The 27,085-nt window shown below is 39.5% G+C and overlaps 1 protein-coding gene and 1 long non-coding RNA gene across 3 annotated transcripts; both read left to right on the top strand.

The window, feature by feature from the left end:
* The first annotated feature begins 834 nt into the window (after positions 1–834).
* LOC131130747 (centrosomal protein of 290 kDa-like) lies at positions 835–24,487 on the top strand. Of its 2 annotated transcripts, XM_078790742.1 has the most exons (30): positions 835–927; positions 2,396–2,519; positions 2,758–2,835; positions 4,129–4,186; positions 4,259–4,305; positions 5,672–5,806; positions 6,863–6,916; positions 6,992–7,138; positions 7,246–7,428; positions 7,503–7,592; positions 8,387–8,509; positions 9,920–10,043; positions 10,779–10,942; positions 12,577–12,739; positions 12,825–12,925; positions 14,340–14,406; positions 14,477–14,583; positions 14,651–14,726; positions 14,915–15,027; positions 15,099–15,272; positions 15,350–15,604; positions 15,729–15,836; positions 16,973–17,172; positions 17,238–17,451; positions 17,529–18,035; positions 18,165–18,307; positions 20,089–20,244; positions 20,340–20,457; positions 22,577–22,711; positions 24,400–24,487. In XM_078790742.1, the coding sequence occupies exons 2-25, from the start codon at positions 2,415–2,417 to the stop codon at positions 17,718–17,720; spliced, it is 3,078 nt and encodes a 1,025-aa protein (XP_078646868.1). In that variant the 5' UTR covers positions 835–927; positions 2,396–2,414; the 3' UTR covers positions 17,721–18,035; positions 18,165–18,307; positions 20,089–20,244; positions 20,340–20,457; positions 22,577–22,711; positions 24,400–24,487. The 2 variants fall into 2 exon arrangements, with proteins under 2 accessions (XP_078646868.1, XP_078646873.1); XM_078790747.1 differs by lacking the exons at positions 835–927; positions 2,396–2,519; positions 4,259–4,305 and having other exon boundaries at positions 2,757–2,835.
* A 140-nt stretch (positions 24,488–24,627) lies between these two features.
* On the top strand, positions 24,628–25,915 carry LOC144894453 (uncharacterized). The gene is made up of 3 exons (XR_013629177.1): positions 24,628–24,685; positions 24,766–24,818; positions 25,665–25,915. It is a non-coding gene; the product is annotated as an uncharacterized LOC144894453 (long non-coding RNA).
* The last annotated feature ends 1,170 nt before the right edge of the window (positions 25,916–27,085 follow it).

Genomic DNA, 27,085 nt, shown 5'->3' with positions numbered 1-27,085 from the left:
TCTTACCACTGTTCCTGTCTTTTTTGTTAAAAGTGATCTGTTTTTCTAAGATGTTTTTGTGAGAGCACACAATGAAGGGCGCATCCCAGAAAGCATGATGGGAAGATTGACAAATCGAATGGACAGCACTCCACTCTTATCCTCCTTTGTATGAGTTACTCATATCTGGTGATATGATGGCATACATGTTGAGAATAATGACGATTCGACAATGCCATTATTTTATACAAGGGCTGCAACTAACAATTTTTTAAAATTTGAAGCTTGTTTGTATTGATTGAATAATCGGTTCAGGCCCTTGACGGACCAAATCAATTTGAACCAACCCAGTGGTGGAGCCAAAAATCTTTCATTGGGATGGCCAAAACCAGACCATTACTCACATAGGGGTGGCATTAAGTTGATACTGCCAGCTCTGCCACTGAACAAACCAAAAAGACACCAAAGTAGTTGATTAATTAGATTATCACTTACGATACACATCTGTTTATTGGAATCTGGGAAATCCATAGGAACCCTGTACGTCACAGTCAACAAAAATACAACTGAAGTATGCAACAACTTTTTTGTGATTCCTTTGCACAGCCACGCATTACATATTCAATAGTCATCTCATTCTATGTGCCACTTTACTCTGGAAAACATCTGCAACACTTAAGGCCATGCTGCTCTTGCCTGAATACATTTCAAGATAACTTCATCTTTGCACAAGCTTTACTTCTAAGTAATTTCATGAATATAAATGTCCTTAATCCACAGACACATTCCCTTACTATTTGCCAGATTTTGATATCCTCGAACTTGTGTAACCCGCCTCTTGTCTAATGTCAGCTAGGAACAAGTCCTCGGGTCTGCATTGGAGCAGCAGAAAAGAAGATGGGTGACTGTTTGCATTTGAGCATGAGGAAGTCATGTTTTCGAATGAAGGTACTGTAAACTTCAACTAGACGATGCATCCAATGCTTGTTTTGTGGTTGAAGCTAAGCAATATATATGCATTATATTGTGCCAAACCTGTACCTGAAAGTTAATAAATGATTCATCAGTTATATTGAAAAGGAAACAATCTCATTCATGTCTATTTTACTTTGTATTGAAACCTGATTAGAAAGTCATGCTAATTTAGACAAGATGCACTGATTGTTGGAAATAAGAGATGGAATTTATGGCTCGACCAAACAATTTTGGGGAGACATTCTGTCCAAAAGAGTGGCTCAATATTTGTTTTATATTATAATATAAAGAAATTAATATCAGAAATTAATCTGAAACAATCAAGTCAACATTCAGTGGTTGTTGCAGTAACATAAGATTTGTATCAGAATAATTCCAACTTACGCATCCCATCAATATACTATTTTCAATATTCACCTCAACTAAAAAAAACTTTGTGGCATAATAAAAACTACAAAGGTGACTGGTAACTTCAATGCAAAACAAACTAACTGTAAAAATGTCAATACACTAGTACTTCAGAACGTTAAAACAACTGAGATTAATTAAGATTTATCAATCTGCAAAAGGTTATGAAGACATTTGTAAAGCTTTGGGACTCCAGAAAACCACAGTGAGAGCCATTATTCACAAATGGAAAAAATAGAATAGTGGGAAACCTTCCCAGGAGTTGCTGGACAACTAAAACTTTGCAGAAGAACAATGGTCCAAAAGACACCAGCTAATCCACCTAAGAATGGCTGAAGAAAAACAAAACAAAGACTTTGGTGTGGCAAAGTCCAGGTCCTGACCTTAATCCTATTGAGATGCTGTGGCATGACCTTAAAAGAAAGGACAGCTTTGGCGGAGGCCAACGTTCACCGGAAACAGGCTCAACCTACTCCTAGCAACGCAAACCAAGTTCCTGCTCCGTTTGTACAAAAACCGAATGGCATGTAGTAGTGCGCCACCCATTCCGTACTCCCAGAGCACCCCCCACAGAACACCGCAAAGGACACAGTCGAATGCCTTTTCCAAGTCCACAATGCACATGTAGACCGGTTGGGCAAACACCCATGTACCCTTCAGCACCCTTGTGAGGGTGTAGAGCTGGTCCAGTCTTCTGTGGCCAGGACGAAAACCACATTGCACCTCTTGTAGCCGAGGTTTGACATATTTCAATATGTTTTCACTAATAATAGAACATAGTCTACCATGAAACAATGATCATTTAGTAGTTTCTGAAAAACACGATAATGTAACCGTGGTATTGCGCGGGACAACTGTAATACACTTAAAAATAATGTGTTCTTTCTGAACTGGAGTCTGAAACAACTGCAGCTGTCTCTATGATGTCATAAAAACAAAGGCACCAAACATGGTTTGTATGCTTGTTTGATGATTTACTGATGCAAGCGTTGAATGATGTTTTTTTTTTGTGATTTTGCACATTCCTGGGAAGCTGCAGAGAGACGTTCAAGATGCCTGCTGCGCTAGAGTGGGATGACGTGAAGAGGATTGACCCGGCGACCGTCCATGAACATTACAAAGATGAAATTGACGGTATCATCGACCTTCTCACTTCGGTAACCGTACACCAGTCTCATACTCACACTTCAGCAGCACAACTTGTACAGGTTCATGCATGTTGTCAGCAAACATGCTATTGGGACATCTCAGCTTACACCAACACTGGCAAAACAACAATGGCATGTTTAAGTGAAATATTGATGTACATATGCTCAAATCATTGAATGTACTTATTTGGCCTTATGTAACCCACATGTTGTACACGCTACATTTATGTTCCGTGTTGTGTTGCAGGAAGAAGAGTGGGAGGTGGAGCATCAAGCTCAGGAGGACATTGTCCACATACTGCGAGTGTTTCAGGCCCTGCTCAAGGTCTTCTAGCCTTTTCTTTGCTATGTACCTGTAACAGCGCCTTGCAAAAGTGTTCAACTCCCTCAGCATTTTATTGCTTTTATAAATGAAATCATGGTCAATGTCATTAGGCGTTTATGAAAAACAAATGACACATTTGTGTCAGTAACATATATAAGGTAAGGTAAAGTATTCATGTGGTACTGCATAAGTATTCGTCTTTACATTGACCACAATTTCACTGATAACAATAATAAAAGGCTGACATTTACAGAAATTAGTATCGGGTTTGACCATCAAATACCAAATGTATGCTGATCAAAAGCATCCCAGACATGCTTGGTGTCCCTTCATTCAAAATGCAGATACAGTAAGACTTCACATTAGGAGTGTTCTTTTATTGTGGCCAACCTAATTTTGGTCAAAAAAAATACTAAAAACGCTGTGCTGATGTATTCAAAATGCCGGTGCAGTGAATTTGCACACTTTGGACTGGCCTTTTATTGTGGCCAACTTAAGGCACACCCCTTAACTAAAAAAAATTGGTAGAAAAAGATGTAAAAAAAACAGTACTGTACCATCATCATCTCACTTATTACAGTCCAAAAAACATGCTTATCATGTGATCTTGCATATCTCCAATGGTCTTGTTTGAAACTTTTGGAAATTCAAATACATAGAAAGTCCTTTTAGTTCTCAACAAATAATGCCAATAATTTATTAAATTATGGGAAAAAAAGCTTTGTGCACATAAAAGCAGCAACTTAAGTGCCATCTTTTGAGAGTATCATAAAGATGTGTTCTTAAATGCAAAGACAAATTCATTCATTCATTTTTTTACCGCTTATCCTCACAAGGGTTGCGGGCGTGCTGGAGCCTATCCCAGCTGGGCGAGAGGCGGGGTACACCCTGGACGGGTCGCCAGGCAATTACAAGGCACATATAGACAAACAACCATTCACACTCACATTCATACCTATGGACAATTTGGAGTCACCAATTAACCTAGCATGTTTTTGGAATGTGGGAGGAGGAAACCGGAGTACTCGGGAAAAAACCCACGCATGCACGGGGAGAACAAGCAAACGCTACACAGAGATGCCCGAGGGTGGAATCAAACCAGGTGTCCTAGATGTGTGGCCTGCACACTAACCACTTGCCCACCACCACAACCCCAAAATATGATTATTTAATTATATTCATCTTTAATGATATTTAATTACTATTCTTTACCACAGTAAATGGCCATAGCCATTATTTGGGCAAACACAGGCAGTCATTGGCAGTAAGTGTGCTGTCATTCTCTTCCTTCAGATGAAGCATCGAGAAGCTTCTCTTGCTGAACAACTCGTTGAAGAACAAGAAAAAAATGGTAGGTTTTGTAATTTAGTATTTTTCCAACAAGATACAGATATCATTGTTTCTTCTGACTTCTCTGCTTTAGAAACTAAACTTCTCGCCAAGGTGTCGAGACTGGAGGAAGAACTTGAGGCAGGTCTTACTGTTTTTGCACAGCATATCCATTTATCACCAAAATAAAATAAGAAAAAATCTCAGTATGATATACCGTAGGGCTGGGCGATATAAACCAAAACGTCTATCCCAATATATTTACATTGAATATTGCTATATGATATACCATATATCCCGATATTTATTCCACATATTTTTTCCACAAAGTGAATTTAGATTTAATCTAAAGAATTTCATTAAAATAAAGCAAAAAATCTTACAGAAAAAGCAGCCATTAAAATAAAATAGTCCATAAAAAAAAAAAATATATATATATATATATATAACCAAAATATAATCATCAGTCTTCTTTATAACAAAGATTTAGCTATGCTCAAATTCCCAGCTAATACCAAAAGCACAAAATAACAAAATATGAAATAAAGATCCCCGTTTAAGACGACAATTTTTAATGTCAGCAGCAACTAAAAAATACTTTGAACATTTGTTTGTTTTTTATTAGAAAGCATAAAACCAGAACCAAAATGTGAGTAAAAATACTTTCATTATGTTTAGGACTACAAATAAACTTGATTGTTAGTTTGTTCATTACATCCAGACTTGCCTCCAGTCTCCACTTTCTATCTTGTATTTAGCACTACGTCTTTATTCATCAATTTTAGTGCCCGCTCTGTAAAACAGGGCAAGATCCACCCTGTAGGGAGCCAGAAATACCAGAAAACTCTTCAACAACACCAGAAAAAGTAGCTAGATTTGTCACTTGTTGCTTTTTAGAAAAGATTTAGCAACAGAGTCACCAAGTTGGAAACACTGGAACTTGTCGCTTCCTTCATAATTGTGGGGGCTTTTGCTCCGTCTCTCCTTTTTCCTCCTTTATGTATGGAGGGGGACGGGGCAGGGGCCCCACTCCTAAGCGCTGACACACACAGGAATGTGACCTCCGAAGTGAAATACAAGTGAATTATTCATATTTTAATATACTTCCATTCATTCATTCATTCATTTTCTACCGCTTTTCCTCACGAGGGTCGCGGGGGGGCTGGAGCCTATCCCAGCTGTCTTCGGGCGAGAGGCGGGGTACACCCTGGACTGGTCGCCAGACAATAACAGGGCACATATAGACAAACAACCATTCACACTCACATTCATACCTATGGACAATTTGGAGTCGCCAATTAACCTAGCATGTTTTTAGAATGTGGGAGATAACCAGAATATACTTCCAATGTATTTTTAATGCACAATGTATGTAAAAATAGGAGAGCACCTTTTGTCTTGCAAAGGCAGTGTATGTATGCTGTATTGTCATCTGTTTTAACCAATTGCTCAATGTGGGTGATATTTGCATGCTTTTATTCTGCGTTTTCTTGTCTACATATGTCAGTATGCTGGCACCGGCCCAGAGAACCTCTTCCTGAGAAATGAGCTTCGGCAGCTTAAAGGCCAGCTGATGGAGAAGGAGGAGATGTTGAACCAGCTGAAAAAAGAAATGAAAAGAGAAAAGAAGACAACAAAACATGTATGAAGGAACACACGGGTCAACAGCAGCAGTGACGTGCAGTGAGTTCTTGACTGATAAGGCACCGACTTTTTGGAGTTTGATTTACATGTACAGGTATGCCCCTTTTTTAGATGAAACAAAGTACTCGACTAATGACTTTTCAGTATTTTTCCTTTCGATTTATTGTCCAATCAGCAAGAATAAAGACTATACACAGGATGTAAAAAGCAGAGGTGGGGGAGAAAGTCAGTCGCAGGTACGTCTCAAGTCTAAAATAATGTAGCACTTTTAGTGCAGGAGAAATTCAAATTCATTATGTGCCGGCCTGCGTTGGGCTACGGATGACGTTTGATGCGCATGCTGTCTACCACCACTTCTGACTCCATGGTGGATGCATGTCAGTCTCTGCAATTCCCCAGTTCACCTGTCAAATGAGCACGCACAGCTCACGTGGACCATGACGAGAGCGCATTTGCGCCGTACTTGAAATGTGCATTGTGCACACTGATTTCATCTGTGATGTCAAGGTGACAGACAGGGCAAACCTGCTTTTCATTCAGGTTTTCAGTTCACAATGTGAGAAGAAATAAATGCATTGTGAAATGCAAAACTTGAGTTGCGGATGCGTATCAGCATGTTGTCAATGTTCTGGTAAAACAAGCATATTAGCGTTGTTTAACTTGAAATAAGCCAGCAGCTCTTGGCCAATTTCATTTTGTAAAAGTAACTCTCACAAGAAAAAACCTTGGTTACCCCAATACAGTATTGCCAGTAGTACATTTAAACATTTACACTGCATGTATGTGATCGGTATCGTGCGATTTTACTCTTGGATTATCAGGATCAGTATCGGCAGCATAAAACCCTGATGGGAACATCCCTAGTTTAGTGTTAATATTTTGGGGTGTCTGCAACAGATAAATTGGATTTACATTTGTCATGGGAAAAAATGAGTGTTTGTACGTTTTGGTTGCCTCCCCTGACCGCACGTCACTGAATAGCAGTCATTTTAATAACACAGTGTACAACCTGGGGGTCAAACATGGTCCATCCAGTGTGTTTCTTCTTCTGTAGTTGATTTTGAGAGCAGAAGCAGCAGAGGATGACCTTAAGTTGTTGAAAAGAAAGGTACAAGATGGTTGACACGTATGTTTTTGAATGATGACGTGATGTCCACTTTAAAGAAAACCTGTCCTTGATCAGAACACGCAGCTCCAGCAGGATGTGGACTTTTATCATGGAGAGCTGGAACGCAAGGAGTCGGGTCCATCCAGAGACGAAAACACAGAGACTCAGAGGAAGCTCAACTCTGCCAACCGCCAGCTCTCCCAGTGCCTGGAGGAGCTGCAGGTCTTCCCAAACCTACCCGTGTCCTGTTCACCTGAGTGGACCTTTACCTCCATATCTGCTCTGTGCTACCATCTTTCTATTAGTGACAAGATTTTGTTGCTTTTTAGCAAGCGGAAGAAGAAATCGCACAGCTTAAGACTGACAACCAGAATATGCAGAAACGTCTGATGGAGTCTACCAAGGAGATGGAGAAGATGAGCGATGAGTACAACCACATGAAGATGGCCATCCATCAGTGTGACTCCATGACAGACCAGCTCAGGAAAGAGAGGGATCATGCCGAGCTGCAGGTAAACGCCCTCCTCAAATTCTACATCCGTTTTGCATTGTGTTTTCATCTTGCACATGTGTGCTTCACATGCAGGTCAGAGAGCTGACGCAGAAGATGAAAGACATGACAGAAGAGGATGACCCAATCATGGCAGTAGTGGACACCAAAGTGAATGAATGGAAGGTTGGCATCGAACTGAACATCTCAATCAGTAACTCTCATAAACCAGAAAGCAATAAACCTTGAATGAACTTTGCATAAAATATGGAGACATTAGCTCAGAAAAGTCCAAAGTAGGGCCCATGACTATTCTAAAAATAGAATTTAACAAAAAAAACCCAAAATATCAGTAATTTTACAAGAATAAACTAAAAATATTAAAGAGGATCTATCCACTAAGTTGTGGACTCCTATAGAGCAGTTACGCACAATAACTCACATAGAAAACTTTCAACATCTTCCAGAATCTGCACCTATTCCAGGATTTTACGTGTCGCTTGGCTGGGTGATGACATGTGAAATTCCATATGTGCAGGTTCCACTGAAAATGAATGGAGTAGGGCCGCTTGTGTGAATTAAACAGACGAGTTACAACTCCACATCATCCACTGTAAGAGACGTTGTGGACTGCAATGTCATAATTTGCACCTCGGCATGACTAAACAGCAGAGTATGCCGCAATGCAACTGAATTAGTTTAATGCCACAACAGTGCCTAAAACTGCTTTCTGTGTCACTAAATAAATAATTGTAATGAAATTAAATGATTGTAATGATGTTGCAGTATTTTGGGTAAAATGTAACAAATCCGATTCAATTAATATAAGAAGAAAATTTATGAACGTTATTTAAGTAGAAAGTTTAAATACTGCAAAAATGTGAAAAGACCAAAGTGCACACTAATAATACCCTTTGGGATCAATATCATGATACCGAGATGAAAGTTTGTACACCCAGTAATGTGACTTTCCTTCACAGAAAGTGCTCTCTGGAAAGGATGAGGAGATATTGGTGTACCAGCAGATGATCCGGGACCTTGAGCAAAATTTGCGTCTGGCCCAGCTGGACTTGGACAGAATCAACATTATTTCCTTGCAGCAGGTCTGTTCCAAATGAAGAAGCAATGATTTCTCTTCATAGTGTAAAATTGTACCATTAATAGCACTAAACCATTGTAACTGGAAAACTTGATGTGATGTGACAAAATGTGATGAAATAATTGGCTCTTCTAAACCGGGCCATATTTGATCCATACATAAATGTTGGATTAGATTAAATACAAACATTGTTCATCACCTGGGGTTGTGCCCTCAGGGAAATGAAGGTTCCAGTGACAAAATAAGACTGTGGCAATAGCAGCACAGCACACGGTGAACAGGAAAAATAATTATATGTCTACTCTAATAATATATGGCAGGGGTTATAAACTTACATAATAAAAATATCTACGTATACATGTATCAGAATGACGTAATAAAAATATCTATACATGTATCAGAATGACATAATAAAAATATCTATACATGTATCAGCATGCTGGCACATGCAAAACAACACAACTTTGAAACTTTTAAAGGTTTCTTCATTTTGTTCCAGCAACAAAATACAACAAACAGAAGTGCAGTGTGCATGTGTAATGGTTTCCAATCACTAGGGTTGTGATAGTACATTGGTTAAATCTCACATATGGAATTATTGGTTTGTTAATTTAACTGTGGTCATAATTTCATCATGCTAAAATAACAATATTTCATCTCTGCCTGCACCTCTCAAAGTTCTTCCATCCCACGCAATTGAGAACCTTTTTAAATTCACACAAATGAACAGCGAATAACAAGATTATACTGTTTAAATTCTCTTAAACACTCTTTTGGTGAGTTAATGTAATAGCAACTGAGAACACGGCAATACAGTAGGCTTATTTATTAGGTACATTTACCAGAAGAAATGTAAATAGACTAACAGTAAAATATAAACACACCTCATCTTTTATCTTAATAACATTAATATTAAGATTAAGAAACATTTGCGTTTTAAAACAGGGCGAGCTCCACCCCTGTGGCATCACAGCTCGGAAGATGACTCAAAACTGCCAGCTTGTGACGGTCTTTGGGTAGGGCGGACCTGTGAACAGCGCCTGCTTTGCTCGGAACACAAAATGCAGAATACGTCCCCAAATACCAAAAAAGTCACTAGATTTGTCGCTAGTCACTGTGTGACCAGCTCTTGTTGTCTTTGAAATAAATGCCCACTTTTCATAAAATACCAATTTGCTAATTTCTCACCACATATCAGGCATACAGGTAAGCCAGCATCGTTAGCAAAGAAAACAAAGGAAGATGTCCGTGCATAATTAAACTCTGAGATGTTTCTTTTGTGGTATTCATGACTATCTTACTACAAGGGAAAACAGACATTTTGCTAGTAGCTGGCCCACACACAGGCAGGTACACACCAGGTGTTCCATTGGTGTTGTCGCTAATGACGTTGTTGTTGGTAATTGCTCTGCAGGTAGTGGAGGATAGAGATGATCAGATCAAGATCCTGAGAGAGCAAGTGGCGCAGTATACGAGGGAAATGCAAAAGCAAACCTTGTTCATGGAGAGTCTGAAGCTGTCTAAAAAGGAAGTGGGAGGTGAGTGGGTCAAGGTTCTGAACAGAACACAGAACACTTTTAAAGGTAGGTGTTACAATAAAAACATTTTAAGGCACAGTGTTGAGCCGTGTCAAATCTTCAAGTTGATGAAATTATTATAGGAAAACTGACCTTCTTGGAGAATTTTACATTCATTCACAATCCTCATGTGAAACATGAACACATATTTATTTCCCTTTTCATTCTAAAGAGAGAAAATGAGTTGGGATGAGCTAGCTAACAATGCACATCATGGGACCTACCTAAAAAACAATTAAAAACACCAACACTTGTATATTAATATTGTAACTTGTATAATTAACTTGTATATAATATTAATACATACTACATTGATATTGTTATTGTAGCAGCCCGTTTCAATAACAAATGATGGAGTGGATGTCTAACTCTCAATTTTGCTAAAACGACTCAACAATATTTTGCTGTCAGCATTTTTACCTGAAAACTGGAGCACAAGTCTCGTGCTGGAAGACACAGCCATCCCAATGAGAGCGTCCTTGTTACTATACTGCAGTTGTTGACAGAAGTAGCCTCAGCTCCTGGGCTCGATCAGTGCACGTAGGAAAGCAGCATGTATACCAAATGGCTTTTTAGAGGACTTTGTAGTCAAAATAGGTACGTCTCAATGACCGGCATTGTTGGCTTTCATTAAGATGATCAAAAAAAGTGCTGTCAGTGGATAGCAGAGTAAAACTTGCAGAGTTTTGTCTTAAGTCCAAGTCCAGCAGACTAAGATGGAGGAGATGGAGTTCCAGCTGAAGGCTGTCGCAATCCGAGCAACAGAAGCAGAGGAAGCTTTGAAACAAGCTGAAGCTCACGCTGAAGAAAAAGACAAGGAACTCATTGACGCTTCAAAGCGCTTGAGAGATTACGAGTCGGTAAGTGGACAAAAACACACACTAGATTCTCTTAATTTACGTCACATTCATTGAAGGCAATGTCCTGGAAGTGTAACGTAACACACATTGTGTGACAATGGTGTGATCAACACGCCATTGGTGTTTGTCTTCCTTTGTATCTAAGAGTATCCTTGTGTTGCTAAACCTCATATCAACCAGAGGCCCAGGGTTTTCTCGCCTATAACTATAACTACTACTTCCTTTGTGGTAATTGTTTTTAATTCTGTAAAGCACTTTGTGTTGCATGTCTTTGCAGGAAAAGTGCTATACAAATAAAGTTGATTTGATTTGATACTGTCAAACCACATCGATAAGAGACTGTGAGACTATCTGATCAAAGCTAATCCACATTGCTTGTCAGGACAAAGTGCCCAGTTCAACTCTAGTTAATCATCCACGATCCTTATGTGAAATATCAACACATATTTCTCTCCCGTTTCTGTGTATTATAACAAGAAAAAACTAGGTAATTTCAGCTAGTTTACAACGCTGTCATTGGGATACACCTATTTCGACTATGAAGCCCTCTAAAACAAAAAAAAACCCTCTAACAACATTGCATCGTTTGATATTGATGCTGTGATCATGCATTAACAAGTTCAAGATGATAATAATATTAATAGTTGCAGTATTTTACCCTATTGAGATAATTTAAAAACACTACTGAAATCGGTGCATTGATACTTGCTAACTAACACTACGCTGAGCTAATCGCTAGTTTCAGCGTCATTCACAGACGGATGAGTGGCTACCTAGCACTCGATTTCACTCAGCAAGATGCTGGTTTTCCTGAGGACTGGAGCACACGTATTGTGCTGGAAGACACAGCCATCCCAATGAGAGCGGAGATCGTAAGTGTTGTCGCCACTGTTGATGAGCATAACTGTCTCAATGAGCAGAGAAAAGAAGTTTAAAAATCATTAAAATATGACAAGATACTGCAACTATTATATGTGTACGTGTTAATGCAAGATCAGGGTGTGTATATCACACGATGCAACGTTGTTAGAGGTTCTTTTTGGAGGGATTCATAGTCGAAATAGGTGTGTCCCAATTCACAGCACTGTAAGCAAGCTGAAATTAACTCGTTGTGGTATGATTAGGGCTTTCAGTCGATTAAAAGATTTGATCAAAATGAATCACATTTTTTGGCCATAGATAACTCAGAATAAATCTAATTTAATCGCAGAAAGTAATACATTTTTATCTATAATAAGTGAGGCTGCGTTTCAGTTTTATGCTGCCAAAATCTAGAACAGTCTTCCAGAAGATGTGCGACAATCCTCAACCTTAGCAATGTTCTAATCAAAGCTGAAAACACTTGCAAGTGTGCATATGGCAACTGAAAGTATTTTATCTGCATTATGTTTTTTTGTTTTGTTTTGCTTTATGGAATGATTCACGGAATTTTGTTTGATTTTAGTATGTCTGTATGATTTTATGGATTAAGTTATTTTACCCTTTTCTGCAAAGCACTATGAATTACCTTTTGTACAAATTGTAATATATAAATAAACTTGCCTTGCCTGTGTCCAATCGATTTGCAACTTCCTTGAAAAGTTGGTAAGGCATAAAAACAATAAAATGAAACCACAACTTTTTGTGTATTTCAGGGAATATATGGCCTGGAAGAAGCTGTTGCCGAGATTAAGGAGTGTAAAAATCTAATCAGATGGAGAGAAGTTGATTTAGAGAGCATGACCAAAGAGATCAACCAAATGGACATGAGAATGAACGAGCTCATGGAGGAGAATGAGAATTTCAGAGACAGACTAGGTAATGTCTTCCATGAAAGTGAGCATTTCAGATAACAAGACTAACAATCATCTGACTTTTCTTTCTTTTGGAATTCATTGAAAAGGCTATGAACCCAGAGAAGAAGTGGATCTGACAGAGTTCCGACGAGCCAAAGGACTCAAACATTGGCAGTACAAAGCAGAAAATCAAGTTCTGATTAAAGAGGTAAACAAAGTTTATGACCGCTGCTTTTTTAAAAATCTTTTTATAATTCATGCTATGGACTACAAGAAGCACTGTGTTGCATTTTTTATTGATCTTTCCAAAGAATTTGACACTGTTGATCACGCCCTGCTGCTGAAGGCACTAAACCATATTTGTCTTTATAACCATGCTTCCTGGTTCAAAAACTATCTGGAGTGTAGATCACAGTGTGTTCTTACTCAAAAGTCTCAAAAGGTGTTTCCCAGGGTTCAGTCTTAGAACCTATTTTATTTTCTTTTTACATCAACAGCCGGTGTATCAACATGTCGAACGCTTCTTATCATATTTATGCAGATGACACTGCAATTTATTGTTGTTCTAACGCTCTTATCCAAGCTTTTGAGTACCTGCAATCTGCTTTTAATCTGTTTCACTCTTGGCTACAAACACTCAAATCGGTTTTAAATGCAAATAAAGCGAAAATGATGTTATTCTCAAACAAGCGTGACTTGTCGGTGAAACTCCTTGAAATCTTTACCTTAGGGGTGTGCCCATTGAGGCAGTGGCCAATTTTAAATATATGGGTTTTCTTATTGACTGAGTCCTCCTTTAAAGCTCACATTGCCAAACTTGTTACAAAACTAGGTGAATGTAGGGTTCTTTTATCGAAATAAGTCCTGCTTTTCACTCACGACTTGTAAAATTCTTGTATCTGCAACATTTTTACCATTTCTGGATTATGGGCATGTTCTTTACATGTCTGCTTCAGGAAAATGCTTACAGTTTTTGAATGTTGTCTATGATTAATTATGCTGTGAGGTTTATTACTGGTTGTAATTGTCTTACCCATCATTGTGAACTCTATGCTTTATTCGATTGGCCTTCCTTGAGTGCTTGCAGGTACATGCACTGGATTATTTTCATCTACAAGGCTCTTCTCGGACTATTCATTCATTCATTCATTTTCTAACGCTTTTTCCTCACGAGGGTTGCGGGGGTGCTGGAGCCTATCCCAGCTGTCTTTGGGCGAGAGGCGGGGTACACCCTGGACTGGTCGCCAGCCAATCACAGGGCACATATAGACAAACAACCATTCACACTCACATTCATACCTATGGACAATTTGGAGTCACCAATTAACCTAGCATGTTTTTGGAATGTGGGAGGAAACCGGAGTACCGGTTTATGAACCTGTTTTGTGCGTCACCTTTTAGCGCTTTGTTTTTAATTATATCCTGCAATATATATATATATATATATATATTTTCGTTTTGTTTGTGTTTAAATTTTGTATTAATCTTGTATTATTGTAATGTATTTATGTATTGATGTGTGCGCTGACCTCAGGTCACCCTTGCAAAAGATCTCGATCTCAATGGGTTTTCCACTTGGTTAAATCAAAGTTAAATAATAAATAAGCTGTCTTCTTGCTCAGATTGAACGTCTTGAAGAGGAAAGATTGGATATGAAGAAACAAGTCCGACAGCTGGCCAAGCAGAGAGGTGACTTGAGTTTGAGTTTTGAGAACATTGACCTCTGTTCCCCCGTCTTGACCACCAGCCATGCCTGCAGGACTGCCACAGTCCATCTTGGTGGAGGAGGATGTCACACACACTAAAAGGTGGCCGCAAACTCCTGAACTGAGCAAAACTCACATGGATGAAGAGCTCAGGGCCAAGGTATCATGACGGATCACCGCAACACAGTTGACGTCAGACGTTAAGTAAACTGATGTTATATTTGTAGAATGAACACCTAGAAAAAGAAGTGAAGATCCCAAAGAAAGAGATGGAACTCCAGAGGAGCCAGTTACAGCTCAAAGGTAAATAAAACTAATACTTTTTAATTGCATCTGTAATGAAAGCCAGCTGGAGTTGACAGTCCAGGCTTTTAGCCATGGTTTTAGCCTAGGTGGAATCCAGGTCTGACTGAATCAGGCCGGTTACATACATTTATGGTCAAAACACTGAAGTTTGTTCATGTATGTGTTCTCTTCTCATCACTCAACAGTGGATCAGCTAACCAAGGAGAAACGAGATGTTGCGGGTGTACTCATAGATGTCCTCCAGGCTTTGAAGGCTAAAAATAACACAAATATACCCAGTCTGAAAAAACTGCAGAACGTAAGTACCAAATCTTGTCTTGCTGAACCTTGAGCCGTAATCATGATTTCACTTTTAATACCTTTCACTAGCACAACCTGAAGGTCTTTGTCATGGAGATGGTGATGAACATCCAACAGGAGCATGCTAAAGTCCATCAAGAGAAGATAAAAGCAGAGGAGGAGAGCAGGAGGGCAAAACAAAGAGGAGACAATCAAGAACGGAGGCTTCAACAGATGAAGGAGGTTCGGAAAGGTCTGGAGGAGGTATAATTGTCGTCTGTCCATCTTCATGTTGTCACACACAACCCACCTGGTGAAGACTATAATTCCCTTAAATGCAGAAATTAAAGGAGAAAGAAATGGCGGTGGGATGGCCTGAAGAGGATGTTTTGTCCACGAAGAAACGGAAAAGCGAGTTAGCAACTGCTGGGAGAACAGAACATCCCATTGAAGAAATGTTTGATCATAAAGGAGACTCAAACAGACAGGGTGCCCTCACACTGGTCCATAAGACCATCAAAGATCTTCAAGGCCGACTCAACCAAAAAGAGGATTTGCTGAAGAAGTACCAGAACCAGATGACTCAAGTAGGAAAGGTACAGTGAAACTTCAGTACCACTGTGGCGTGTGGTTGATATATTTATGAAAACAATTGCAGTTGATTGTAAAAGTGTATCTAAAAGCATCCAATGAGTTTATGTCTAACATTATGAATGTCAGGATCAAGAAGCGTTGATAAAGAGACATGCTGAGGAGATAAAGATGCTCTACAAGAAGTTGGACACCAACAGCAACATTGCTCTGGACCACTTCAAACGCCAGGCAGCGGTACTGATAGAGCTCTATGCTTTCATCCATTCATTTTCTTTGCCTCACGAAGGCTACGGAGCCTATCCCAGCTGGTACACCCTGGACTGGTCGCCAGCCAATCACAGGGCACATATAGACAAACAACCATTCACACTCACATTCATACTTATGGATAATTTGGAGTCACCAATTAACCTAGCAAAGGGATCTCAAACTCAATTTACCTGGGGGCCACTGGAGCTCGGGTCTGGGCAAGGCTGGGCCGCATCAGGTTTTCCAAAAAAAACAAAAAAACGCATTTATTAAAAACAGAAAAATATACAAACTTTTTCAATGCTTTGGTTCCGATTTTCTACAAGAAAAACATTCCACTGTTCTCAAATATCTTAATTTTTATTTTTCTGCACAAAATAAGATGAAAAATAAATAAACAAATCAATAATAAAGAAAATCAATCAGTAATAAATAAATATAATAATAATAAAACGGCAAATAATAAAAACTTAAGAAACCACATATAGTTGGTGGGTAGACAAATTATATTTTTCAGATTAAAATGAACAAAGCATTATTAGAGCCCTGTAGACATGACAAAACACGACTATAGTCACATTTATACTCTTTTTATTTACAACATATTGCGCAACTGCAGGGTCTTGAGACACATACTAACTCGCAAACTAGAGAGCTAGCGACCTAAACGGTAGCCTTCAAGTTATTTCCTTTAAACTTAAATAGCCAAAAGCTTACCACTTCCACACAGACAGGGAGGATAACTGTTAACAGTTATTTAACCTTTAACATGAACATTAATCAAACGTAATAATTTTTTCTGGGTACATGATACCATACAGCATCCATATCAAACTTGCGTGGGCCGCACTAACATTAAATTTTCATATCAAGGCGGGGACCTCAAACTAGTGTCCTGCGGGCCACATTTGGCCCACGGACCGCGTGTTTGAGACCCCTGACCTCGCATGTTTCTGGAATGTGGGAGGAACCCAGGTCTTCTCGATCTCCTGACTGTGTGGCCTACATGCTAACCACTCGTCCACCGTGCGACTATTCTATGCTTTCATTTTTTGAAAAATCTACTCTTTCAGCCAGCAAATGAATCTATTCTGTGTTTTTGGTTTCCTTTCTTGCTACAGGAAGTGATGAAGAAGCCCAGCGTCATCATGCCAGAATCCCAACATCTGGACCGTGTGACCGAGTTGGAGCAGACGGTGGCTGAACAGGACATATCACTCTCATCCATCACCAGGAAGCTGAAGCTCGCCACTGCGGAGTTGGAGCGACAGAAGATGATTGTGGACACACAGGCTAAGAAACAAGCTAACGAGATATCCAGGTGGTCTTCACTCGAAGACAACTGGTACCTAAAGAAGCACTATACTTACTGTGGCTTTGGGGCAGGCTGAAGAGATGTCATGCTGCAGAGGTGAAAGATCTGACCATTGAGACCAAAGACCAGAGGAGCCAAATAATGGAGCTGAAAAAGGAGGTGGATTCCCTCCTAAATGAGCTGGAAACCCAAAAGGAGGCCAATACTCTATCTCCAAGCAACACTATGAAGAACTTGGTAGAACAACTGAAAGCACAGCTGGTCCATAAGGAAAAACAAGTCAAAGTGATCACTCTTATTTTTCCGTTTTGTGATTCTGGAGCATTTATACAATCAATTTACACATATGAATATTTTCTCAGGCCCTCAGTAGAGTTCTGATAGACTTGCGATCGAAAATGACATCTGCTGCAGAACAACAAGTTTTAGCCGTTGCTTCACAAACCGAGGAGAGGCTCAATGTGCAGATGATGGTTGACAAGCACACCAAAGACCTGAAGGTATCATTTTTCCATTATATATTACTTACCTGCTTAAAAAGACATGCAGATTAATATTAAACTTTTGATTCACATAATATGCTTGCATGATGATCATCTTCAATGGTGGAAGAAGATTTTGCTTAATTTCCACCCTCATGGTTTCCCCTACAAAAGGCTCAGGTGCTAGAGCTAAGTGATGAACTTGAAGCTGCAAAGGAGGCTGCTAGAAAAAGTGAGAGCTCTCTCAAGGGTTTGGTGGACAGCCTCAACAAGAAACTACAAAAAAGTCAGAACCATCAGAAGTCCCTCCAGGTTCAAAAGGAAGAAAAAGAGCAAGAAATCCAAGAACTGGAGAAGCAAATGAAGTGCCATGGCGACTCCATTCAGGTTATTATAGCAACGAGGTGTAGAATAATGTGAGGGTATAAATTGTCATGAATTATTCAACCAGCCACTTAAGGGAAACATTGAGACTTGAAGCTCAGGTTGTATTTCATGAATGTTTTCATTTGACAGAGCAAAGAGAAAGTTCTGCTCTGGAAGCAAGGCAAGATATGGCAGTCAAGGTTGGAGAAAATGAAGAACACCCTGAGGAATAAGGAATGTGAAAATTACTCCCTGACCAAACAGCTTAGTACTATGAAAGTCCTCAATGCCAGGTCAGTGTAGACCAGAGGTAGGGAACCTATGGCTCGGGAGCCAGGTAGGGCTCTTTTGATGACTGTATCTGGTTCTCAAGCATTTCTTACCACAATAAAAATTTATTTTTGCTAACATTTTAAAGTAAACCATCACAGAAATTACTGTTAAAAATAATATTCAAAATCAACAACTTTCTTATGCATTTTAATTCGTCCATCTATATTCTGCTGCAATACGGCCAACCATATCTATCTTTCCTGATGATATTTTCCAGGTCAAACACCAAAACTTGATTATTACTGGGTAATGCTGTAGTCTACCTCGGTCATTGAGATGTCAAAAAAACATGTAAATGTAAACTTTCCTCCTTTAGTCAAATAGCTAAAGCTGCAGAACCAAGCCTTCTGACAAAGATGGCCAAAAGAATGAAATACGTCTACGGAGTACGGTGCAAAACTATGCAGCAGCAGAAGTTGTATTAATGGCAACAAGTATTTGATTTATTATTAGACACTGCGCTGCTCACGAAAGTGTGCTGGCCACACCCCATTGGCGTGGGGTAGTGTGCCTGGTCTACGTAATTAGAGCCCATTATCTAAAACTGTTGGTCTTACATAAAAATGCACACATTTTATTGCATTCAATGTTTAAAAAAATGTATATGGCTCTCACAGATACACATTTTAAAATATCTGGCCTTCATGGCTCTCTTCGCCAAAAAGGTTCCCGACCCCTGGTGTAGACAGTACTCTAGACTAGGGATGTTCCGATCAGGGCTTTATGCTGCCGATACCGATGCTGATAATTCATGCGTGACATTGACCGATACCAATACCACACATACCAATATCACATCCGATTGATCGGAGCACCCCTACTCTGGACAGTTTTGCATCTAACATTTCTTACTACCTAAGTAAGTTGTGTGTGTGGAAATATGGGGTAATAACTATAAAAGCAATCTTCACTCACTAAATGTACTGCAAAAAAGGTCAGTAAGGATAATTCATAATGCCGCCTACAGAGAACATACTAACTCGTTATTTCTAAAATCACAAATACTTGAACTTGCTGATATAGTTCATCTAAAATACAGCTAAAATAATGCATAAGGCTAAAACAACCAATTAGCTAAAAATGTCATCCAGAGGAGAAACATGATCTCATGGAAGAACTGCATTTGAAACACTTATATGCTAGGACTACGTTAAAAAGCCATAGCATTTCAGTATGTGGAATCAAACTATGGAATGGATTGAGTAAGGACCTCAAACAATGCACAACGATGAGCCAATTCAAGAAACAATACAAGGAGTTGATGTTTGCTAAATACAAGGATGAAGAGTCTTGAACCAGTCATGATGTGCTATATATATCACTATATTGACACTTGCTATGGTACACATTATTATTATACTATTAATATACTATGGTACAAGGTACATTATTTTAAAAAACAAAAAAAAAACTTAAACTGTATTATGGAAAGCAGGAAGTGAACAAATGTAACAGTTACTGATTGTAAAAGTACCAGATGGAGGGGTAGGATTTAATAAGCTTTGCTTCTTCCTACTCTTTTTGGGCATGTGGAACTGTGAACTGATTATGGGATGCACTCAATTGTAATCTGATGCATGTTCAAATGAAATAAAACCATTACCATTACCATTACCATTACCAAGTCCATTACTATGTCTCTGCACCAATGGTTGTAACCATAATTAGGAGATTCAACACAACTGTTCAATTCTAATTGAACATTTTCCTAATTTAGTTTTGTGTATGAGCGTGTACGCAGGCTGGAGAAAGAGAAGAATGCACTGCAGAATAGGACGAGGCCTCGAGGAGTGACGGCTGATCAGGTGGTGGGAGAGAGAAGAGATGAGCTGATGAACGAGGCTGAGGGGCTGAAGGAAAAGAATACTAACATGGAGACTCAGCTGCTCACCATAAAGTATGCAGTAGTCTAATATGAGTTGCATTCGGGACATCCTGTGTCTCATATAGTACTAAATATCTACAAGTTTTGGATTTTGGGTAACGTTGCAGACAACAGCAGACTGGTGAGAGTCCCATGGAGGATTTTGCCCAGAAGAGCCAAACCCTTGAGGAGAGACTGCAATCCTTGGAGAAACAGATATCTAGCAAGTCTCCAGCAATACCACTTGTAAGTAGAGATGCTCGATACTGGCTTTCTTACTGATACACCCATTTAGTCCAACACTTCATCACCAATATCATTATACGTAACAGCTCTAAACTCAAACTAATATCAGATCATAAATCGTGCAATGAATGAGGATATTGTGATTCTGTTATGCTACTGGATGCATTTCACAAATAAACAGTTTTTGCTAAATATAGGTAAATAGAGTGGAACCTTGGTTAGCTTCATTAATTCCTTCCAGAAGGTAATGGTAATGGTTTTATTTCATTTGAACATGCATCAGATTACAATTGAGTGCATCCCATAATCAGTTCACAGTTCCACATGTCCTAAAGGAGTAGGAAGAAGCAAAGCTTATTAAATCTTACCCCTCCATCTGGTACTTTTACAATCAGTAACTGTTACATTTGTTCACTTCCTGCTTTCCATAATATAGTTTAAGTTTTTTTGTTTTGTTTTGTTTTTTAATAATGCACCTTTTACCGAAGTACAAGGTGATATGACCATCTAATGACATAATGGGTACCATAGTAAGTTTCAATACAGTGATATATATAGCATATCATGACTGGTTCAAAACTCTTCATCCTTGTATTTAGCAAACATCAACTGCTTGTATTGTTTCTTGAATTGGCTCATCGTTGTGCATTGTTTGAGGTCCTTACTCAATCCATTCCATAGTTTGATTCCACATACTGAAATGCTATGGCTTTTTAACATAGTCCTAGCATATAAGTGTTTCAAATTTAGTTCTTCCCTGAGATCATATTTCTCCTCTCTTGTAGAGAAGTATTTATTAAATTATGATGAACAAAAACAATGCAAAATAATTATAAAGTCATCAAATACCAATATTCACACTTAAAGTAAGTATTGACAATGAGATACATCCAGAACCAACAGTTGTGGGAGCAGTTATGCCGGCCATGTCCAGTGATTGGTTGTCTCGGGGTGAGGTGCCCGTCCAACACGGGAGGTGCAGCTTAGTCGTGCAGAAAGAAGCAGTACCGGTCTCAAGACCCCAAGACTCCCGACGTCCAACAATTAAATAATGTTGGTGATGATCCAATTTGGAAAGCTGCACATTTATATGTGGCACAAACATCCATATAAGAACATTCATTCATTCATCATTCATTAATTTCCTACTGCTTATCCTCAAGAGGCTCGCAGGGGTGCTGGAGCCTAACCCAGCTGTCTTCGGGCGAGAGGCGGGGTACACCCTGGACTGGTCGCCAGCCAATCACAGGGCACATATAGACAAACAACCATTCACACTCACATTCATACCTATGGACAATTTGGAGTCACCAATTAACCTAGCATGTTTTTGGAATGTGGGAGGAAACCGGAGTACCCGAAGAAAACCCACGCATGCACAGGGAGAACATGCAAACTCCACACAGAGATGGCTGAGAGTGGAATTGAACTCGGGCCTCCTAGCTGTGAGGCCTGCATGCTAACCACTCGACCGCCCCACAGCTAAATTCACACATAAGAATCCAATTCAACAATGCTGGTGATGATCCAATTTGGAACGCTGCACATTTATATGTGGCACAAACATCCAAATAAGAACAAAGAAGAGTAAAACAACACGTCATGCATGAAGGAAACGTTAAGATAAGATGCCTTTATTGCCTTTATTTGGCCATCAGTGGGGAAATTTGGAATTAGTATTTAATTTGGAAAAAGTATTTAAGGAAAACCTGACTGCACCCTCACACAACTAGCGCCTTCATTGCAAATAGCATATTTATAATACAAAGCAACATTTGGAAATAATTCCAGACTGTGGACTTACTTAGCTAGCAAGCTTGTTGCTGTGTCCAAAAGGTTATCACTTTTGCACACATATCTTTGTTGGCAGAAAAAGCAATAACAATATGTCAAATGGCACCTCCAAAGTTTAACTCCCTGAAAGTGCTACACTTTTGGAATTCAGCTAAACCTTGGAGAGATATTCAGGTTCCTCAAAACTTATGCCAAATTATCAGTAAACACATTCCTGTCCAGGCTGCTCAGTGAAATATGGCTACCACCCCAACGACCATTGACGCGAGTACAAATAATGACTAGAAATGACAAACAAAAAATAAAACGCAATTGTTATTTTTAGACATCAGAGAAGGACACTGAGACTTTATCACAGAAAGATCAGGAGCTGCAGAAAGAGAACCTCAAGCTGGCCTCGGAGAACCTGGAACTCCGCCTCCAACTAGCACAGGCCAACATAGACCTGCCAAGAGTCTCGGTATACACTAGCATCCAAATGCACACATCATTAATTTGCATCATGTACTTACAGTGAAGAAAATAAGTATTTGAACACCCTGCTATTTTGCTATTTCTCCCACTTAGAAATCATGGAGGGGTCTGAAATTTTCATCGTAGGTGCATGTCCACTGTGAGAGAGATAAACTAAAAAGAAAAATCCAGAAATCACAATGCATGATTTTTTAACAATTTATTTGTGTGATACAGCTGCAAATAAGTATTTGAACACCTGTGTATCATCTAGAATTCTGACCCTGAAAGACCTGTTAGTCTGCCCATTAGAAGTCCACCTGCACTCCATGTATCATCCTGAATCAGATGCACCTGTTTGAGGTCGTTAGCTGCATAAAGACACCTGTCCACCCCATACAATCAGTAAGACTTTAACTTGTAACATGGCGAAGACCAAAGAGCTGTCCAAAGACACCAGAGACAAAATTGTACACCTCCACAAGGCTGGAAAGGGCTACGGAGCAATTACCAAGCAGCTTGGTGAAAAAAGGTCCACTGTTGGAGCTATCATTAGAAAATGGAAGAAGCTAAACATGACGGTCAATCTCAATCGGAGTGGAGCCCCATGCAAGATATCACCTCGTGGGGTCTCAATGATTCTAAGAAAGGTGAGGAATCAGCCCAGAACTACACGACAGGACTTGGTCAATGACCTGAAAAGAGCTGGGACCACCGTTTCCAAGGTTACTGTAGGTAATACACTAAGACGTCATGATGTGAAATCATGCATGGCACGAAAGGTTCCCCTGCTTAAACCAGCACATGTCAAGGCCCGTCTTAAGTTTGCATATGACCATTTGGATGATACAGAGGAGTCATGGGAGAAAGTTTTATGGTCAGATGAGACCAAAATAGAACTTTTTGGTCATAATTCCAATAAGCGTGTTTGGAGGAAGAAGAATGAAGAGTACAATCCGAAGAACACCATCCCTACTGTGAAGCATGGGGGTGGTAGCATCATGCTTTGGGGGTGTTTTTCTGCACATGGGACAGGACGAGTGCACTGCATTAAAGAGAGGATGACTGGGGCCGTGTATTGTGAGATTTTGGGGAACAACCTCCTTCCCTCTGTCAGAGCATTGAAGATGGGTCGTGGCTGGGTCTTCCAACACGACAACGACCCGAAGCACACAGCCAGGAAAACCAAGGAGTGGCTCCGTAAGAAGCATATCAAGGTTCTAGCATGGCCCAGCCAGTCTCCAGACCTGAACCCAATCGAAAATCTTTGGAGGGAGCTCAAACTCCGTGTTTCTCAGCGACAGCCCAGAAACCTGACTGATCTAGAGAAGATCTGTGTGGAGGAGTGGGCCAAGATCCCTCCTGCAGTGTGTGCAAACCTGGTGAAAAACTACAGGAAACGTTTGACCTCTGTAATAGCAAACAAAGGCTACTGTACCAAATATTAACATTCATTTTCTCAGGTGTTCAAATACTTATTTGCAGCTGTATCACACAAATAAATTGTTAAAAAAATCATGCATTGTGATTTCTGGATTTTTCTTTTTAGTTTATCTCTCTCACAGTGGACATGCACCTACGATGAAAATTTCAGACCCCTCCATGATTTCTAAGTGGGAGAAATAGCAAAATAGCAGGGTGTTCAAATACTTATTTTCTTCACTGTACATATTTGTTTTGCACGTTTTTTTTCAGAGTAAAGTTACAAACCTGGAGGAGATGTACAGTGCCCTGGAAAATGAAAATGCTGCTCTCCAGAACGGACTTTCCCATACATGTCAGGTATGTTCTTTCTTGCAGAAATGACATCCAGTCAAGTGGAGAGATGCCCACGGTAGTTTGGGTTGATGTTGTAGACGTGATTTTGTAAATGTAAATGTGAGCTTACATCACACTGTAATAGTACATATTTCTTATAGATTTTGTTGCTTGTGCAGGCGGACATGTGGTATGTTCCAGATGATGAAGAGACAAAAATCAGGTATGAAAATTTAACTTGTTCTATAAAACTGATGTTGTCTTCAGAATTTCCTTGAGCGTATATCAAACATTTGTCAACAGTGAGCTGATGAAAGATAACCAGGAGGGGAAACAGGAGCTAGAAGAGCAACATGGTGAGATGTCCATCATTCTACACGCTGTATCAGTGGCGGTTCCGGCTTGAGTGATGCCCTGGACGGAACCATGCTATGGCAAGCCTATTCAATATTTTTAAAAACTATATTAAGTTTAAAAAATATATAGTTAAAAAAAAAAGAAACAAAAAAAACTATATTAAGTTCGGGGCGGCACGGCAGTCGAGTGGTTAGCTTGCAGACCTCACAGGAGACCAGGGTTCAATTCCACACTCGGCCATCTCTGTGTGGAGTTTGCATGTTCTCCCTGTGCATGCGTGGGTTTTCTCCGGGTACTCCGGTTTCCTCCCACATTCCAAAAACATGCTAGGTTAATTGGCGACTCCAAATTGTCCATAGGTATGAATGTGAATGTGAATGGTTGTTTGTCTATATGTGCCCTGTGATTGGCTGGCAACCAGTCCAGGGTGTACCCCGCCTCTCGCCCAAAGACAGCTGGGATAGGCTCCAGCACCACTGCGAGCCTCTTGAGGATAAGCAGTAGAAAATGAATGAATGAATGTTCTTATATGGATGTTTGTGCCACATATAAATTTGCAGCTTTCCAAAATGAAATAGCATAAATAGCATAGAAAATGAATGAATGAATGAATATTAAGTTACACATTGCCTCAAAAGAAGCAAATTTTTTTTAAACTTTTTTTAACTCTGTATTTAACTTGGTAGTTTCTGAGTAGCATGAGGACGTGAGTGTGTAGCGGGCACACTTGAGGGCCCTGCCCCCATAGCGCCCCCAAGACAATGGGCATGTGGCCCCTAGCTTAGAACCGCCACTGCTTTCTATTAACTGCCTATGTCACCTAAACAGAATTTTTTCTCATTCAGATGACAAGAAAATACCCGCAGCAGAAGCGGATAAGTGCAAAGTTGGAAGTATTGTTGATGAGACTGAAGATTATCAGTTCACTACTGGGCAGGAGGAGGAGGACGAGGTGGTCTCAACACACTTGTGGGACATCACAGCGAAATGAACGTTAACTGGAGCATTCATTGCTGGACTCCTGAAGGGCTTCTTAAACTTGTTTTCTGTGGACCTTTATCTTCCCTGCGGCCGTTAGCTCACAATAAATCACTTCCGTGTCTGAAGCATGCACAGCACAACAGTTTTTTTTTTTTAAAGTGCATAGCTTCCACGATAAAAGCCACCCAGGTCTTGTTTTAAGATGGTTGAAAACTGCACTTTTTGGGGGATATTACCCTTTTCTGTGCATTATAACACGAGACAACAAGTTAATATGAGCTAGCTAACAATGATATGATAACATAATAGTTACAGTATGTTGCCCTATTTTGATGATTTAAAACTTCTTTCCTCGGGCGCATTGATACACATACTCGTTCTTTCAATAACAACAGCGACAACACTTCCAATGTCCCCTCTCATTGGGATGGCTGTGTCTTCCAGCACATGTGTACTCCAGTACTCAGGTAAAAAAAACGTTGAGCAAAATTGAGAGCTAGGTATCCACTCTTCCGTCTGTGAATGCCGCGGAGACGAGGTGAGGCAAGGCGTCATCTTAGTTCGCTACATAAAAATAGTTTTTAAATGTTGCTACAATAATATTGTTGTAGCTTGGTTAATATACAAGTCAGTTATGGAACACTGTTGGTGTTTTTTTTCATGAAGGCTATAGCGTCAAAATAGGTATTTCCCATAACATCCCTTGTTAGCTAGCTCATATTAACTAGTTTTCTCGTGCTAAAATACACAAAAAATGGAAAGACGTGTGTTCATGTTTCACATACTGATTGGGAATTTTGGTACCGTTTTGGAAAAGGTGCATTTAAATGTATTAATAATAAAACTAATAAAATCTTCCCCAAAAATGTGTAAAAGCACCGCTTAGTAAAAGGTGACTTATACTTAAAATTTAAGTATACTTCCTCTGTATGGATAGACATAGACTTTCTTCATTGTCATTGCACAATAACACAGCAGTGAAATTGCCAATGGAATGTCGTTGCCTGGCTCCTGTGTAATAATAAATAATAATGTGGAGAATAATTAGATTACATCAAATATGAACAACAATGTACAGCATAAACAGTAATTTGTACAAGTAATTTAAATAATAGAATAATAATAGTAGAAAATGGTTTAATTCCAAAATACTTTGTATAACCAAAGACATGTTTTAATATACATAATGTAACATAGCTTACATTAAGCTTACATTGCTTAAGCTTACATGAAGAACTTTCAAATCACTGGAATTCATGTCTTATAAGAAAATAATAGCTCGATA

This window comes from Doryrhamphus excisus, linkage group LG1 (assembly GCF_037039965.1).
Source record: "Doryrhamphus excisus strain RoL-2023G ecotype Guam linkage group LG1, RoL_Dexc_Guam_v1.1, whole genome shotgun sequence".
NCBI classification, from domain to species: Eukaryota; Metazoa; Chordata; class Actinopteri; order Syngnathiformes; family Syngnathidae; genus Doryrhamphus; species Doryrhamphus excisus.
The sequence above is the reverse complement of the archived record's forward strand: the minus strand, read 5'-3'. Positions and strand labels throughout refer to the sequence as shown.